Raw genomic sequence first — 16,278 nt, forward strand, 5'->3', positions numbered from 1 at the left:
ACATTTGCCATTAGTCAGGCCGAACAGAACACAACGGTGCTCAAGACACAGGGGTGCCAATTGCCATCTGGAAGGATGTGTCAGAGCCGCATCCAAACTAATGCAGTAACTTATACATTTCTATTAGGTTTGCATTCGGTACCCAAGACATGAAAGGGAATAAGATGATCAATCCAGCATGACCAACTATAGCAGACTGAATTGCTTTGCTAGTACAATGAATCGATCAATCTACAGCATACACCAGCTAGTGGGACAGTAACTAACAATTACATCTACTTTACTTACTGTTAAAACAGAAGGTACAGCATGCTACAGAAAGTTACATTAAGTAAATCACTCTGCTCCCAGATTATTGGTACTTTTTGGCATTGAGGAGCACCTCACCTGTAGTCATGAATATTTCAAGTTTTAAGTGCATGTCAGCTGACAGAATCTACTGATGTTTTCATTGCAGTTGGCACACCTACATTTCATTAAATGCTTTCAAAGTATTAGAAATAACACACCGCGAAAGAAAGGAAAGTGTTGCATGTACTTTAACCAAGATATCTTCTAAAGTACACAAAGTCCTAAAAACTTCATAGAACTACAAAATAAATTCAACATAGTCAGACTTTTTTTTTTAAATAGTACACTACTGTAACCCTGTGAAGTAAGCCCAATATCTTTTAAAGACGTGGAAACTGCAGCGTACACATTTCAGTAAAATGTGTACTCTAATACTATCCAAGCCTTATGATACATTTAACTGATCAACTTCAAGTTAAATAAAATAAAGACTCTAAAAGTTAAGGTACATATGAAACAGTTAATAAATCTAATGGGTTGCTACAAGATAAATAGAGGATACTCAAAGCTCACCGACTACTGTAGTTATTCCGCGAAAAAGAATGTCTGAATAATCGACAAGCCCTCTCATGAGTGAAATAAGCACAGCACTCCATAAACACTCATGCTTCTCTGTTTATTAAACAAGCAGCCTACAGGTGTATGGAAAACAAATTATGTTTAACCTAAATTAAAACAGCTGAATGCAGCCGAATGCTCTGCACATGCTTATCAAAAGTGCCGTAATCTGGAACAGTGCAATTCTCCTAACCATTCTTTCGTAGGACTTGAATGAATGCAAATTAACTACTGTACCAACATATTTCACTCAATAGGACTGGGCAGAGTAATGAAAAGTTAAATTTTAAATGTAAGCTAAATGTTTTACAATTCCCCACAATCCAATAATACAGTATTGCAAACTACTGGGACTTACAAATGCTGCTCTGGCTTTTAAATAGTTTGTGACAGTGTAGGTATGAACTTAACCCTTTAAGGACCGTGATCGTGTAAACACGATCATACTGAAGTGGGCTTCTAGGACTGCGATCGTATAAACATGATAAAAAAGAAAAAGCACTTTGTTTTGATGACTTACAGGGCCACCATACTTTGCAGTACAGGCTTAAAACATTGGATATTGCTGGTAATATTGGAATGAATAACTAATATGTTATTGATACATATTTATGTTGAGAAAATAAATCAAGAGCAGTGTCCATTATTGCTCATAAAAGACCCTGAGAATAAACATGTATTATGTCATTGCAATCACTCAGGTGAAACAATGTCTTGTAATTTGCCAAAACATAAACTTTCAGGAAGTATTGTAAGGTCCCTCAGGTCATAGAATAACACGTTTTTATACATGAATCTCCAAGCAGAATACATAATAAAAAATACTTTAAAAAAAATAGATTTGTAGTGAATATTTATAGCAAAAATATTCTAATGAAGAAGTAAATGCATATAATTGCAACTTCATAGGCTATATAAAATTACTTAACATTCTCTTACACCTTCATGGCACCATTTAGAGGTGATTCAAGTAGAACAAAACAATGTAAATCATTTCCTGGGGTTTAAAGAGAGTCTGGATTTATTCTGGGTTAGCCAAGGTCAACTGTGATATACTAGTGAATTATTTACCCACTTTATTTAATGGGATATAAATAATTTATAACTATAAATAACTATAAAATATGGTTTTATCTATTCAGAACCAAATTAATTTTATTCACATTCACATTTTTTTTCTTTATAAGAAAACTGTAGCATATAAAATATAGCATGGGGATCAGTGAAAGAAAGTCGAAACATTTGGTTATATTGTGTTATATTTAAATGATCTCTTGTTGCTGTCAAATACAGGGGGGGAGACTCAATCATGCATGCTATTTCAAGAAAGTCTTAATATTTCTTTAAAACTGGGATGATTGCTATTGAAAGGTCAGTTTAAGAAAGACCAATTTATCTAGTTACATCAAACAATAACCAACTTACACAACACTTGTAAGGAACAAAACTGTATTTAAAAAAGTGGTTTAAATGTGTATTTAAAACACTGCAGTAAGAATTTCATGAACTATTACTTTAATACCGGCTTCACATTCCTGAAATCCTAGAAAATCAAAACATCATAAAAAAAAAAGAAATCAACAATAAATACCAGTGTTGCATCCAAAAACGTTTCTTGCCATAGTTCCTAACTATATTTAAATGTAATTCAGCATGGTCAAACCATGCAATGAGCTAATTATGTTATCCCTTTTTTTTCTTAAGAGTTTACAAAAACAGCATTTTTCATTTCTCAATGTATAAGAATTGTATACATTTTTATACACTTGTCCAATTCGGCCTGTAAAGATCAGTAATCACGGCCCCAGGCACTGTCCCCAATGCATTCATTACCGAACACACAAAGAGGTACACCCATACTGGAGGTGGGCGTGGACATTCAATTGGCTGGTGCTGCTGGGGAGTGCTTTGGGCAACTGATGGACAGTTTTCTCAAAATACTGTACATGGAACAAGGAGTTTACAATATATAGTATTAAGGGACAGATTTTTACAAATAGAACAGAAATATGTGTGTTCATTTCTCAAGAAATAAAATACTGATAGAGATTAGTGCAGCACAGTGATAAAGGAGAATAAAAAGCAGTGGAATACCAGAGAGAGAGGACACTGTTGGGAAGTCAAACTAACACCATATTTACAGACCCAGCATGTTTTGGATGCATACCAAGTGTATGAGAGAAGCAATACTGTAAGTCAGTCGAAGGATCTTGTTTAAGCAAATAGAATTAAATCCAAAAAGAACCCTGGAAATAGTGAATCACCTTGGCAGGAATCTGAAATGAACTGACATGGCCATCAGAAATACACTGCTAGACCAGAGCCAAAAAGGGTTGAGTTTGTAATAGTGTAAAATAGTACTATCCCTGCCAGGAAAATTGGTATTAATATACTTAGCATAAGCTCTTAACATCTGGGGATATATGGGAGTGTCTCTCTGTTCATCCATCAATCTGTATGGTGCACTTGCATTTTTGCATACATCTCGATAAATTGCTTGGCGATTATTATTCTATACTATCCTATACTGTTGGTATACAATAGGCCTAGATCATTAGTCATCAACTGTTGGCTCTAATTTTGAATTTCCAGCCAAGTTGGGGGGTGTACTGTATGATACTGACATACTTGGTGTTGTATCTTCTTCCAAAAACTGAGTTTAAATTGTTTCATTTTTCTTTTTTAATAATGTTCCTCTAAAAGTAACCCATACTGTAGGATACAAGCAGTCTTGATAAAAAACAAACCATTAACTACAACCATAAATATCAGTAGGGCCCTAGGAAATCTTTTTTATTATTATTTTTGGATTTATTTTTTCCTGATTTCAGATTTTTCCATTTTAAAAATCTGTAATTTGTTAGTTTGTTTTTATAACAAGTGTTTGATACATTGACAGCAATGATTTAGCTAGAAATGCATGAAAAAATACAGTTTTAATCAAAGTGCTTTCAGAAAAAAAGGGTACAAATTGGCACAATGTAATAGAAACAAACTAGGAACATTGTAAATTAAAAAAAAAAAAAAGAAAATGTAGGCTTTAGCATAAGCCTTAGCATAAGCCCCCCCCCCCCCCCCAAGCGATAACGATACCTAGTGGCCCGAGAGGCAGCGCTTTTCTACTGTTAGAATCATGGTCGTGTCTATTTCAAAGTAATTGTTTAAACTGATGTTGTGGTAAATGTCCTCGGGTGCCTAATTCCGTTTTTTTGTTAGAATTCCACGATTACGTCCGTGTTCTCCGCAACACAGATTTCATAAGGCCCTATATTAGTACATCCTGTAACTGGATCTCACTGCTGACCCATGTAATAAAAGCCTGTCTATGGAATATAAATTCTAACTCAAATTAATATGCACTACAAAAGAACACTAGAAAGCATTCACAAAACAGCAAAGTGATGATTCCAATTGTTCAAATGTACCAAGAGATTAGGCTCCATTTGTCTTAGCTTGTCAATAAGATCCCAATGACCACAAGGTGAAGCTCTGCTCAGGCATTCAAACAAGATTTTTTCCGAACCGAACCGGAATTTTTGGCTCTGGTTCCGATCAGCTGATTTCGTTCCGTTTCTAACTAAATGAAATACCGGTTAGATTATTATTTTTTTAAGCCAAGTAGGCTATTGTATTGGTGTTCATAGGTCTTCATTTTCTAAAATTAAACAAAAAAGCATGAAATACAGTAAACTCCAGATAACTCGGGACTCAAAGTAAAAACGGTGTGACAAGTTATCTGCCTGTATCATAAATGCACTTACTTCCTGTCTATAGAAACAACAATGCCTATGTTGTAGCTTTAAAAGAAAATGACAGCAATCTGCTTTTTTTTGCCTCAGTTCGAGTTTGCAAATTTTTTTTTATTAGTTTTTTTTTTTATTTTTTAAACAATTTAAAAGAGCGACATTTCCCAACAATCTCTGTGGGTTAGTGTACTTACATTCACTGTAATAACTTAATGCGATGTTTGTCTGATAAACACTGCAGCTAATCGAGAGCATGTCTCCATCAATATGTAACTTGCTTTTTTTTCTCCGTTCTGTTCCACCTTTCAACTTTGTAGTGTTTTTAACTTATGTATTCTTTAAGCACTAAGGGGAACATTGTTATCATCTGTATGCACATACCACAGTAAGACATACAACAAATGTAAAATGTACACGTGCAACTTTTCTACATACTTCTTTTGAATATAACAATGAAAATGAAACACTGAACAATAAAATCATGAATCGTTAAATGATTGAGAATACAATTAAATAAATTAATGTTATACAATAAATATTTTTCTCAAGTCGATGGTAAAATGTCTTAACTCTTAATATCCAGGAATATAACTACTGTAGCAAACCTCTGATTATTAACAAAGCGCTTCACTTGCCACACATACTTTTACAGCTTGTTTTGTGTGTACATAACTTAAGTTAATAACAGTAACTGTTTATTTTGAGCAAATACAAGACTGACCATGTAACGTGAATCCAGCATGTAGCAAACCGCAAGGCAGTGTTGCCAACTTTTCAGATCTGAAAGTCGCCAGTTTGGCCTCAGAAAGTCGCTATTTTAATGTAGTGGTATTGGGGGGTCGTGGGGGTCGTGGGGGGGAGGGTGTTGATACGAAGACTGTCCTAGAACCCGCTAGATTTGTAGCTAGGCGCTTTTGACAAAAATTGTCGCCAAGTCAGCCCTTAAAGTAGCTAGATTTAGCGAAAAATTTGCTAATTTGCCAACACTGCCGTAAAGTAGAAGCCTGAACTGAAGGTAAACATAGTGGTATTTGATTCACTGGCTGCTCCAAAAAAGCAAATATAATGTTGGATTTCATTAGCTGGCTGTGATGTAATGCTTTGTCGTTGACCCCTGAGGTGTAAGACCATGGGAAAAGCACTTTTTTCAAATTATTGTATGTTTGAAAATGTAAAAGAGACAGAGAACAGGCTGAAGGGGAACGAAATAAAAACATTATTAACTGATAAACAAAATCTTGAATAGATTTTTTTTGTTGTTTATCGTTCCGGTTCCGGTTCCATTTCGAATCCCTGGCTGTGTTAAACAATAAATGACCTTTAGAGGGATATGAACTTGGTATCATTCAATAGGGTCCTACAGTACATCTTGTTTTATTACCTATTTTACACACAATTGAAACACAACAGCAAATGTTTGACGTGAAAATTGCATTAGTTCAGCAGCAATACAGCTGACAGGATATATTGGCTGCATCCCTTGTGATGTACTGTATTCTACATCCTGAAACTCCCCATCGCCACTTTTATATAATATGAAATCCAACAAAGCCTCTATCCTTTGATACTAAAAGTAGTGTACCAAGTTCAAGCAGCATCAAAAAGGAAAAGGCGCTTTCTCTAGAAAAACAATAGATTGCAGGTTTGTGCAGGGATGCAATAAAATGTTTAGAAAAGCCTTTTAGGAATCTGTCACTGCATTAAATTGTACATGGGCTTTACACATTACTGTACATAAATCCAGTCCTTCTGGAGGGCTGAATAATCAATTACAACCTATTATAAGCCTGGCTGGTTACCAACAGAGATGTGTACTGAATAATCAATTCTTCAGTAGTAATAAGCTCCGAAATAAAAGTTCCTGCATAATATAGGGCTCCTGATTTTCCATTCTGGGAATGGCAAATTCTGTTTTTCAAAATGACTAATTCCGTTTTTCAAAATGACCAATTCCATTTATTCAATTTTTACCAAATTATTAAGAATTAACACATAATTTGAACATAAATAAAATGTTTACATAAATCTATTGAATTCATTTTTTAATTATTTTTTTAAGTCCCTGAGATACTGTAGTTTTCAGAAAAAAATATTTCTTAAAGCAGTCCACTAGTAACAATGTACTGTAGGTCAGTCAACAAATAAGTGTTTTGAAAAAACAGCTTATTGCTGGCATTACAATATACAGACAAGTCAAAAACAAGGGGCATTATTACAAAAATATACAATTTTCATAAGAAATTACAAATGAAATGCAATGTTCAGGACGCTTTTCTCCCATCTGTAGTTTCATCTGCAACAACACAGACTGGTTTATGCTGTACTTGCTGTAAAGCTGCCTGCATGTGTTTCTTATATACCCTGGACAGATACAGTTGCCTTAAGGGCTCTTCAACTAGTTTTTTAAATTTAAGGGGGCCAGATTGGAAAAAAGACCAGAGTATTTTAAGCAATAATAAATATTATATAACTTAATGTTCAAATATTGAACAAGACTTACATATTTTACCATATGAATAGTACTTTAATAATAGAACAGTGTGAGAATTTAACAGAGTATCATTACAAACATTTTAAAATGTATGTGACATATCAATAGTACACAGAATAGAACTCACAAAACAGCTAGTTGCTTTTTTAAGCAACTCGACTCACACAACACACAGGCAGCGCCGCAACAGAGACAGATAGTCCATCAGGGTAATGCCCACAAAACCACCTGTTTTCTCATTATCCAATGATCCAAATAAACATACAAAAACGTTTTATACAAGCGTCATCGCTGGGCTGCTGGGTAGTATAGTTTTCAAAGCAATCCATTATTCTTTTATAGGAGAATAACAGCTGTAAAATACTGTTTGCGCAGTTTATTTTTTTAAATTTATTTTTTAAAAATTATTATTTATTTTTTTTATTTACTTTTTTTTTTTTTTTTTAAAGGTGCAGTTGCAAAGCAGAATTCCATTCCCAAAATGCCAATTCCATTCCCAATGCCTAATTCCGCCCGTGATTCCACGATCATGGAAAATCAGTAGCCCTAATATCAGGTCTAATTAGAGTCAAATTAACCTAGTAATACAATATTAACTTTATATATTAAGTAGCAGAATTTATTTTAATCATTTGTAGCCCAAATATCTTCAGTTCATAATTAACTGCCAGGGCTATTTCAGAAATTAAAATGTCCAGTCGGTAATCTGTTCAGAACTAGAATACAGTGTTATTGTAGAATCACAAAGCCGTTACTTAACATAATAAAGTCATTCTGGAGAAGTTAGAGTCTCAGTCTTCACAATTCTTTGACAAACTGGTTCCCCAAAGCATTGCACAAAAAGCAAGAGAGTAAAAAAACACAACTTGGAAAGGTCTAAAAAAAAAACAAAAAAAAACTGGGGCTTAATTTCTCTACACATGGCAGATTGTATTGTGCTGTACTATTGTAACCTTTCAACAACGTGCTTGTCCATCAAAGTAAACAACGAGATGCCCAAACAGAACCAAGAAACAAGGCGAGAGGGCCAGCTGAATACTCTTCAACACCAATCGCGTTAAAAGACATATTGTAGCCCGTAATGGTCACAAGAAGCAATCCTCCCCTTTACAAGCAATGGGTCACTATATTAAATAAAAAATGAATTAACAAAACACAAAAGCATATACAGTATGGTTCAACATTGCAGTGTCCAACAATTGTGTTAAATTTTACACCAAAGTAAAATATTTCATTATTGCCCACTATCTTCCACTTTGACCTGTGGGACAGCAGTTTTCCACCAGAAAGTAAGCCTCAACTCCAGTCAATAATGTACTAGATGTCAAAAATCATATGGGACATTACATCTTTATCTGTGGTCATGTTCAAACATTGACCATATGATATCCCAGTGTGACACACAAAGCTGAAAACATTCCTGAAATGAACTTTAAAAAAATATCACAATTACACACAGAAAAAACAAACCCACAATATTCAGAGTACAAATATTCTGGTATATTGTCAGATTCAATTAATTTACTAAAAGACTACTAGTTGGTAAAATTGCATGATGCACGAGAAAACACATGGAAAGTCTCACTCTGAGATATGCCCACTTCTTAACAAATGGCTTGATATGTCATACAAATACTTTCTTTGAAAGCTTATCTTTAATGCTTGTGCCAGATGGCTCTGTGCTGCATGTTATATAATCAAAACACAGACCACATATTTCAGACACTTTACACTCTTAATAGTTCTTAATCTGCATGCACCATAACACAAACTGATGGGTAACAAAAAAAGAAACTCGTTACAGTGCTTTTGCCTTAGCTACAGTATATTTGTCTTGCTAATAGGTTCCTAAATTGAAAATGAAAGTTAATTAAAAACACAACTGGCAGCTGAGTAATGACTGGTTTAGTAACTTACCAAAGCAGGCCACTGAATCTGCTTACTCTTTGTTCCCTGAGGCTGGCTGGTCTCTTTCCACTTCGCCCAAACAAGCTGGTGCTCCAACAAGAAAATCTGGAAATCTTCATATACTTTGACCCACTCACGCTTGTCCCATTCAAGGTCATCAAACTCAACATAAACCTGCAATAAAATCAAGTTATTGATTAACAAGGGTTTATTCAGATTGCTTATCTATGCTCCCGCTCACACTGTTCCACACACAGACAGGGGGAGAAGGCAGAGTAAATAGAAAGACAGAAACTTTTCTGTGAGTTGCATTATTTTCTTATTTTACTGTTTATCCCTAAATAACACACTTAAGGCTGCTACCCACCAGATGCAATACGACAAGCAAAACTGTGCAGCAATGCAACAAAATGAATAGAACCTATACTTTTGATAAGTATCTTTCACACCACAGGTGACACGGGAGAGGCACCAAGGCGACACTGGAGTGATGCGAAATAAATAAGATTGAATCCTATTTTTTTCGATTTGTCAAAGAAACTGGATAAGCCTGGTGTGTATTGTCATATAAGTTGAAATACCATCAGAAAAGACACTCATAATTTCCACATCATGTTGTAGAATATGTACCAGCCTTGATAATAGTTTTGTCAATAGCAATCACGCTGTTTCAAATAAACCGCGTTGCTACAGTAAGCAGATGCAGAGCTAGACAGGAAAGCAAATCCCAGAATTTGGTTGTTTAATTTACTACAGGTTTAATTTTACTTTTCATACATTGTATTTCAGAATACAATATGAAATCATAAATCCCCATCGTCCGGCTTAGACCCTGCAGGGGACAATAAAGAAATTGCTTACTGTAGCAAGAAAAATGTATACAACTTATTAATACCACATACTGTACAGAACCTAAATACAGGGCAGGACATGCTTGATCCGCCCTCAGCTTTATATCTCAACCTGAATACAAACAGAAGGTATTTCACAATATTGCATTGCCAAAAGAAAAAACACACACACACACACACACACACACAACACTAGCAGGGGAGAGAGTCACCTAATAAATTAATTGCATAATCAATATGCCCCACCACAACCAGGCACAATGACAGGAATTCTTTGGTAGTTTTAAACCTTCAAAGGTTTGTCAGGTGGCATTCACGCACTGTTTTTTTTTTCTTTTCTTTTCTCTGTTAACAGAAACCGTTTGACAATACATTAATGTGTGATACTATAAATCACACATTAAATGTCACTCGCATGCAAAATATGTATAATGCATATTACGTAAACAAAAGTTGTTGTATTAAAATCCACTACCAATTTGTTATATGTTGCAACTCTATATGGCGCCGCTGCTGTGTATGGAGCAGGGTATAGTATGCCAAAGCATTGCGGGGGTACCTGTACGGTAGTAGTGCTTCAGTAAAATATGTACGGAATACCTAGTGTACAAGACAGTGTAAGAGAAGTGCTATGGTAGAATATGTTTGAAACGTACAAAATATATGCTAAACACCAGCTTGTGTTATCCAGAGGCAAACCTTTAGTTTCTTCATTCGCCATATCGACAGCAAAGCGTTGTATAGTGTAAGCTGTATTGAAACCCCTCTGCTGTTTGGGATTTTTTGGTTAAATTCAGACGACCAAAAAAAAAGTTGAATGCAAACTGTGCAAGCGATTGTTGCATAATCAATCTCCGGGGTCACTTGACAAGCATACGTTTATATTATTATTAGTAGTATTATTAATATTTTTAGTAGTAGTAAAATGTGACTAACTGATAACCTGCTTGGAACGGTGATTGTTAAAATAAAGCTTTGTTTTGCCGAAATCCGCTGCAGTTGGTGCTGCTGCAATGCAAGCTTACTGTATATATCGCAAGCAGCAACAATGTATTTTTATTTTTATTATAAAAACATGATTACTGTTCTATATAACGTATTTATAAACTACATGTGAATGTTTTATTCCATTTACATTACCTGTAAAATAGGATTTTCAATCAAATATGAACAAGTAGCTATGGTGACGTCACCAGTAAATTATGCAAATTAGTACCATTGAAAGTTCGAACCTTCCTTCGGTAATGTGTTCCGAACCTTCGAAGGTCAAAACGTACCCTTCGTTGCAGCCCTGAGAGATGTATTGCAAAAAGGAAAGCGGACAGTTCATGTATCGGTGGCTGTGGGGCTTTAATGGTAATTCAGTTCATCATACAAATAACTCCTTAACTCATTTCACCCTATATATTATTGTGTTTATTCTTTTATTGATTACTACCCCTTTTACAACGCATTATTGCTTTACAGAAGTGAAACTTACAATATTTTCCAATGGTTCCTGTTTTAAAAAGTAAGGCCACTTAAGATTTTTTTTTGTCAGGAAAAAAGTTAACTTCTTGTTTGTTTGTCATCATTTTCAATCATATGCACACTGTTACCACATCTTTTATGAAATGCTACTGTTCGTCAAATGTTTGAGTAAAAAACTAGTATGCCTTGCCAGCAGCAGAGTAAAAAAATTATAACCACATTAGCGGCATTGAAACGGTTTATTACAAGTACGATCATTTAAGTAAATAGTGCTTACTGGGTGTTATTGGTGCTATCTTTCGTGTTTAGTTTATATATAGTACAATACGAAACCATTTTTTGTAACCTTAAATTTAAAAAAATAAAAGCCATATCCCTACTACTAGTCAATCATTTAGTTCTATGATACAGTTTTTCCATGTATTATTTTTATTTGAACCCCCAATTGTTTTAAATAGTTTACATGGGTAAAACTTTTTTTTTTTTTTTTTTAAATCATTATTATTATTAGCGCATTCTTATTTTAAATGTAATGAGCTTGCCAGTGCTGGTATAAAACTGTCATCTGATTGAAGGCTATTATATAAAGTGTTTGTCAGGCTTTGATGAAGCTATGGCATTTACAAGATACTTTTCTACAAGGATGTACAGTAGGTCATGGTGACCTCTGTTTTCATAGTAATGATTCTTGTAATAATGTGCTATCCTTGGCTACCTTTTAAGGATAGGCCTATAGGTTTTTAGGGGATTATCTACATACTACAGTATATTAAAAAAAAAAAAAAAAAAAAATGTAACTTTCAATTTCCTTTTGCTTTAAGGCAGTGGTTTTCAAACTGGGGTACGCAAGCTCTAGTCAGGGGGTATGCGGACAACGCATATTTATTTTTTATTTTTTTACCAGGTTGTAGTACTTTGCGACTTGGCAATCAAATCATAATGTTCAATCTCCTTTCAAATAAAACCACAGCTGTACTGGTGTATATTTCTGTTGGGCGAGGTTAACTATAAACACCCAGCCTGTTGAGCACACATGGCTAATTTACATATTTAAATAGCAGTGAGTTGGTTACTGCAGTCTGTGGGCTATAAAAAATAAAAAAAAATTCAAGAGATTGGTATGACGATGTTGCTTGTTTTAAATAGCAGTATTATTGAGTTGAGCAGACAGCTGCACTAAACACCAACATGTAAAATTTTGCTAAAAGTCATTTGCCTCAAATATCCCTTTTCTACTTTCAACAAATTAAATTTGTTTTTGGAACTATTCACATCAAAACAATGCGCTTATTCTGGCATGACACATGACACACGTAGAATTTTACATTGTCCCAGCTAAACTGTTCAAGACAATTAGAGTTGAATAAAAAAAAAAAAGGTTTTATTTTTTGCTTTTTAGAAGAAGTTAGTTCTCTCTACACTTCTGTGTGTCTTTGTTGAGAATTGCTTTTTGATTGTCTTAAACTGGAACCTTAGTTTTGGTCTTCAGAAGTATAACCTATTTTTAGACTCTTAATTTGGACTTGTTTCTGCTGGAGTCTGGATTTTGAAATCATTGTACACAGCATTTTTAGTTGGTGCATTTGCACCGTGGTTAACTAACTGTATTTTATTTAGTTTGTTTTTAACAGCAGTTTTCCATTTACAGTACTTAATCTAGCAATTAGAAAAGACCATATTTTTTCCTGTTTTCATAGGTATGTTATGACCCTCTCAGATGGGGGTACGAGGTAGACTAGATTATTTGGAAAGGGGTAAAAAGTTTGAAAAACACTGCTTTAAAAGGTATACTTAAGATGCACGTACTGTAAGTATCGTCCCTCATTAAAGCAAACTTGAGTTTCTTCCCTAAAATGTTTTAGCTTTTACATAAAGGAACTTGTGCTAAAACAGGCTTTTCCATTAGTTGTCTGCAACAACAGCACAGTATTAAAATACCTGAAAAACGATATTCCCAGTACATTCCAATACATTAAATATACATTTACAGTACAATAAGCCATCACTGAATTATTCAGGTGTTGCTTTATGTATAGGCATAAACATTAAGAAAAAAGATTTGTTTTTATTCTGATGGTGTCACTACTTTAAACCACATTACTTGCCTACCCTAGTTTTAGTATTCTATTTTTAGAAAAGGTTTTCACTTTACCTACCTAGCCTATTTTTCCACACTGTTACCGTCCTAAGAAAACGTAACCCTAATATTTACTTATTTATTAAGGTATTTTATAAATGAAATATACTGCTCTACATTCAACTTTTAAAACTACACAATTCAGTTCCTACTTTTTCAGTAAATCAAAACCTTTTGCTACTGTATATAGAACGGCCCATGAATTAACATGTGATTAAACAGGCAAACCGCAAAAAATGTACCAGCAGTTTTCACTTACAATTGTGTTGCACAACCACATGGAAATTAAGTAGAATCAAGGGTCTGTTGCATAATTCTGCACTTAAAATAGCAAACCTTTGGCCATGCCTACTGTAAGCCTGTTGTGCTCAAACTTAACATTCTGTGTTTGTAGCTAAGCAACTTTCTTTGTTTAGCAGTCTATGCACCTTTGACCGTCAAACACACAGTGTTTGCTCCAGGATTTAGAGGGTCAGTGTGGCCCCCTCTCAATTTTAGGGGGCCATTTTCTTCAGTGAGGGGGTCAATATGTTTGATTCAGAACCAACCACCATTTCTTATTTTTGTTTGTTTTAAATATGCCAACAGAGTTTACAGACCTTTTGTTTCTGAACAAAAAATCTAACTGTAAAGCTGTAGATGCAACCAAGGTGTGTCTACAATACTCACTGTCACCGATGGAGAAAATATTGGGAAATGTGTCACAGTGACGCTGGTGCATCACTGAGTAGAGGACATTCATTCTACCAAATCACATTAGAATATTTCCATAAAATGTAGTCCACCGCATACCCCCATCTGAGACAGTCATAAAATGAAAACAGAAAAAAGGTCTGTACAATAACATGATACAACAAAACGCACAAGCCTTGGAGTGTGTGATGCATACAATTATAAAAGTTACAGTATTATAAAAGAAAAAATATATATTATATTTACTTTTGGCTAAAAAAAATAGTCAAAGCCTCCGTGCTAGCCTCAATCACTCAGATAGGACTATTCCATGATAGCAAATGGCAATCATGTATTTTTATTGATAATAAAATTACAGAAAAGAAGGCAAAGAAAAGTTCACTATCCACCCATCTCTACAGCTGACCTCATTACGAAAACATATTATTGGCATTTTTAAATTATTGGTGACTAAAACGTACAGTACTGATGCCAATTAAAAAAGAATAATAAAACGCTTCCCTAGTATCAGTGTGATGGATGTCCCTGCTTGTTACCACACAAATCTCTGATGATGGCAGGGAAATTGGAGAGAGCTTCAGTCGCAAGACATTTTTGGCGTTTTTAATCTCTAACAGTATTTCGTCTTGATCACCCTCTGCTAGTAATGTACTAGTATTGAGCCAACAATCCATATTTTTTCACTGGACTGAAAGCTAAAAACTCCTACTCTCACACCAGACGTAACGGCTTGTCAAACTAGACCGCATGGCAATACTTTGGTTTCTGATTGGCCATACATTCTGTATTTTGAAATGAACTTAAATTATAATAAACTTTAAATCGGGTCATTGAAAAAAATAAATACCGATTCGCAGGCACGAACGCACACAGGAAATAAAATGAGTTAAAGACTAGGCTTTTAGTTTTTCAAAACAATTGTTGCTTTATTTGGTGGTGTTGATGTGATAAACGCGTATATCTGCTTCAGGTACGGTACTGTATTTAATTTTTGTTCAAGGTTAAATGTTGGCCTGTGTTACACAGAACATTAAAAATGAAATATCAAATATACAATATGTATTTCGTTGGTTTTGTGGATTTCCTATATTTTTTACTTATTTTAATACTGCACATAAGGATATGGTTTAGAAAATGCTACTTACCAAAACCGTGACTGCACGTGAACTGTATTATTAATTATTCCGATTCCAGTGGTGTTTTCTCAAAGCAAGATGTATTGTAGGCATACAGTGCTGTATAAAAATCACATACACTGTATGTATGTGTATATATATATATATATATATATATATATATATATATATATATATATATATATATATATACACACACACACACACAGTGCCGTGAAAAAGTATTTGCCCCCTGTCTGATTTTCTGCATTTTTGCACATTTTTCACTTTGTATTTGGTCAGATTTTTTTGTGGGTTGTAGTAGTATGTAGAGGGAGTCAGAGAAAAAATGACACCAAAGTTTTGTGCTTCTTACATTTGTTCGGTGTGCAAGGTAATCAAACATGCAATCTTCAGGTGTGAAAAAGTTATTGCCCCCCCCCCCTAGTTAACTCAACCCAATTAATGGGATAATTAGGGTCAGCTGTTTGAGTACTTTGGTTAACAACCAGGCCTGATTTGGGCCAGCCCTGCCCAATATAAATCTGACTAACTTTGGCCCTTACCATCAGAGTGAAGTTGTCAGCACACAGGTTCTAGAGCAGGGGTGGGCAATCCTGGTCCTGGAGGGCCAGTGTTCCTCCTGGCTTTTGTTCCAACTGTGCTCTAAATTACTTAATTGTACTGATTATTACCAATTATTGGTCTAATTAAGTAATTTAGAGCACATCATAATCAGTACAATTAAGTAATTTAGAGCACAGTTGGAACAAAAGCCAGGAGGAACACCGGCCCTCCAGGACCAGGATTGCCCACCCCTGTTCTAGAGGCACATCATGCCATGAACAAAAGAAATTCCTGAAGACCTCTGGAAAAAAGTTGTTGATGCCTATCAGTCTGGAAAGGGTTACAAAGCCATTTCTAAGGCTCTGAGCCATATTGTCCAAATGGGGAAAGT

General features: G+C 34.8%; 1 protein-coding gene across 2 annotated transcripts in view; it reads right to left on the reverse strand.

The window, feature by feature from the left end:
- The window catches only part of LOC117415444 (probable JmjC domain-containing histone demethylation protein 2C), a 123,940-nt gene that overhangs the window by 57,194 nt on the left and 50,468 nt on the right, over positions 1–16,278 (reverse strand). For both annotated transcript variants that reach the window (XM_059026498.1, XM_034025798.3), the window contains exon 2: positions 9,064–9,228. In XM_059026498.1, coding sequence (XP_058882481.1) covers positions 9,064–9,228 — 165 coding nt within the window. The remainder of the gene's footprint in view (positions 1–9,063; positions 9,229–16,278) is intronic.

The sequence above is a fragment of the Acipenser ruthenus genome, chromosome 7 (assembly GCF_902713425.1).
Source record: "Acipenser ruthenus chromosome 7, fAciRut3.2 maternal haplotype, whole genome shotgun sequence".
NCBI classification, from domain to species: domain Eukaryota; kingdom Metazoa; phylum Chordata; class Actinopteri; order Acipenseriformes; family Acipenseridae; genus Acipenser; species Acipenser ruthenus.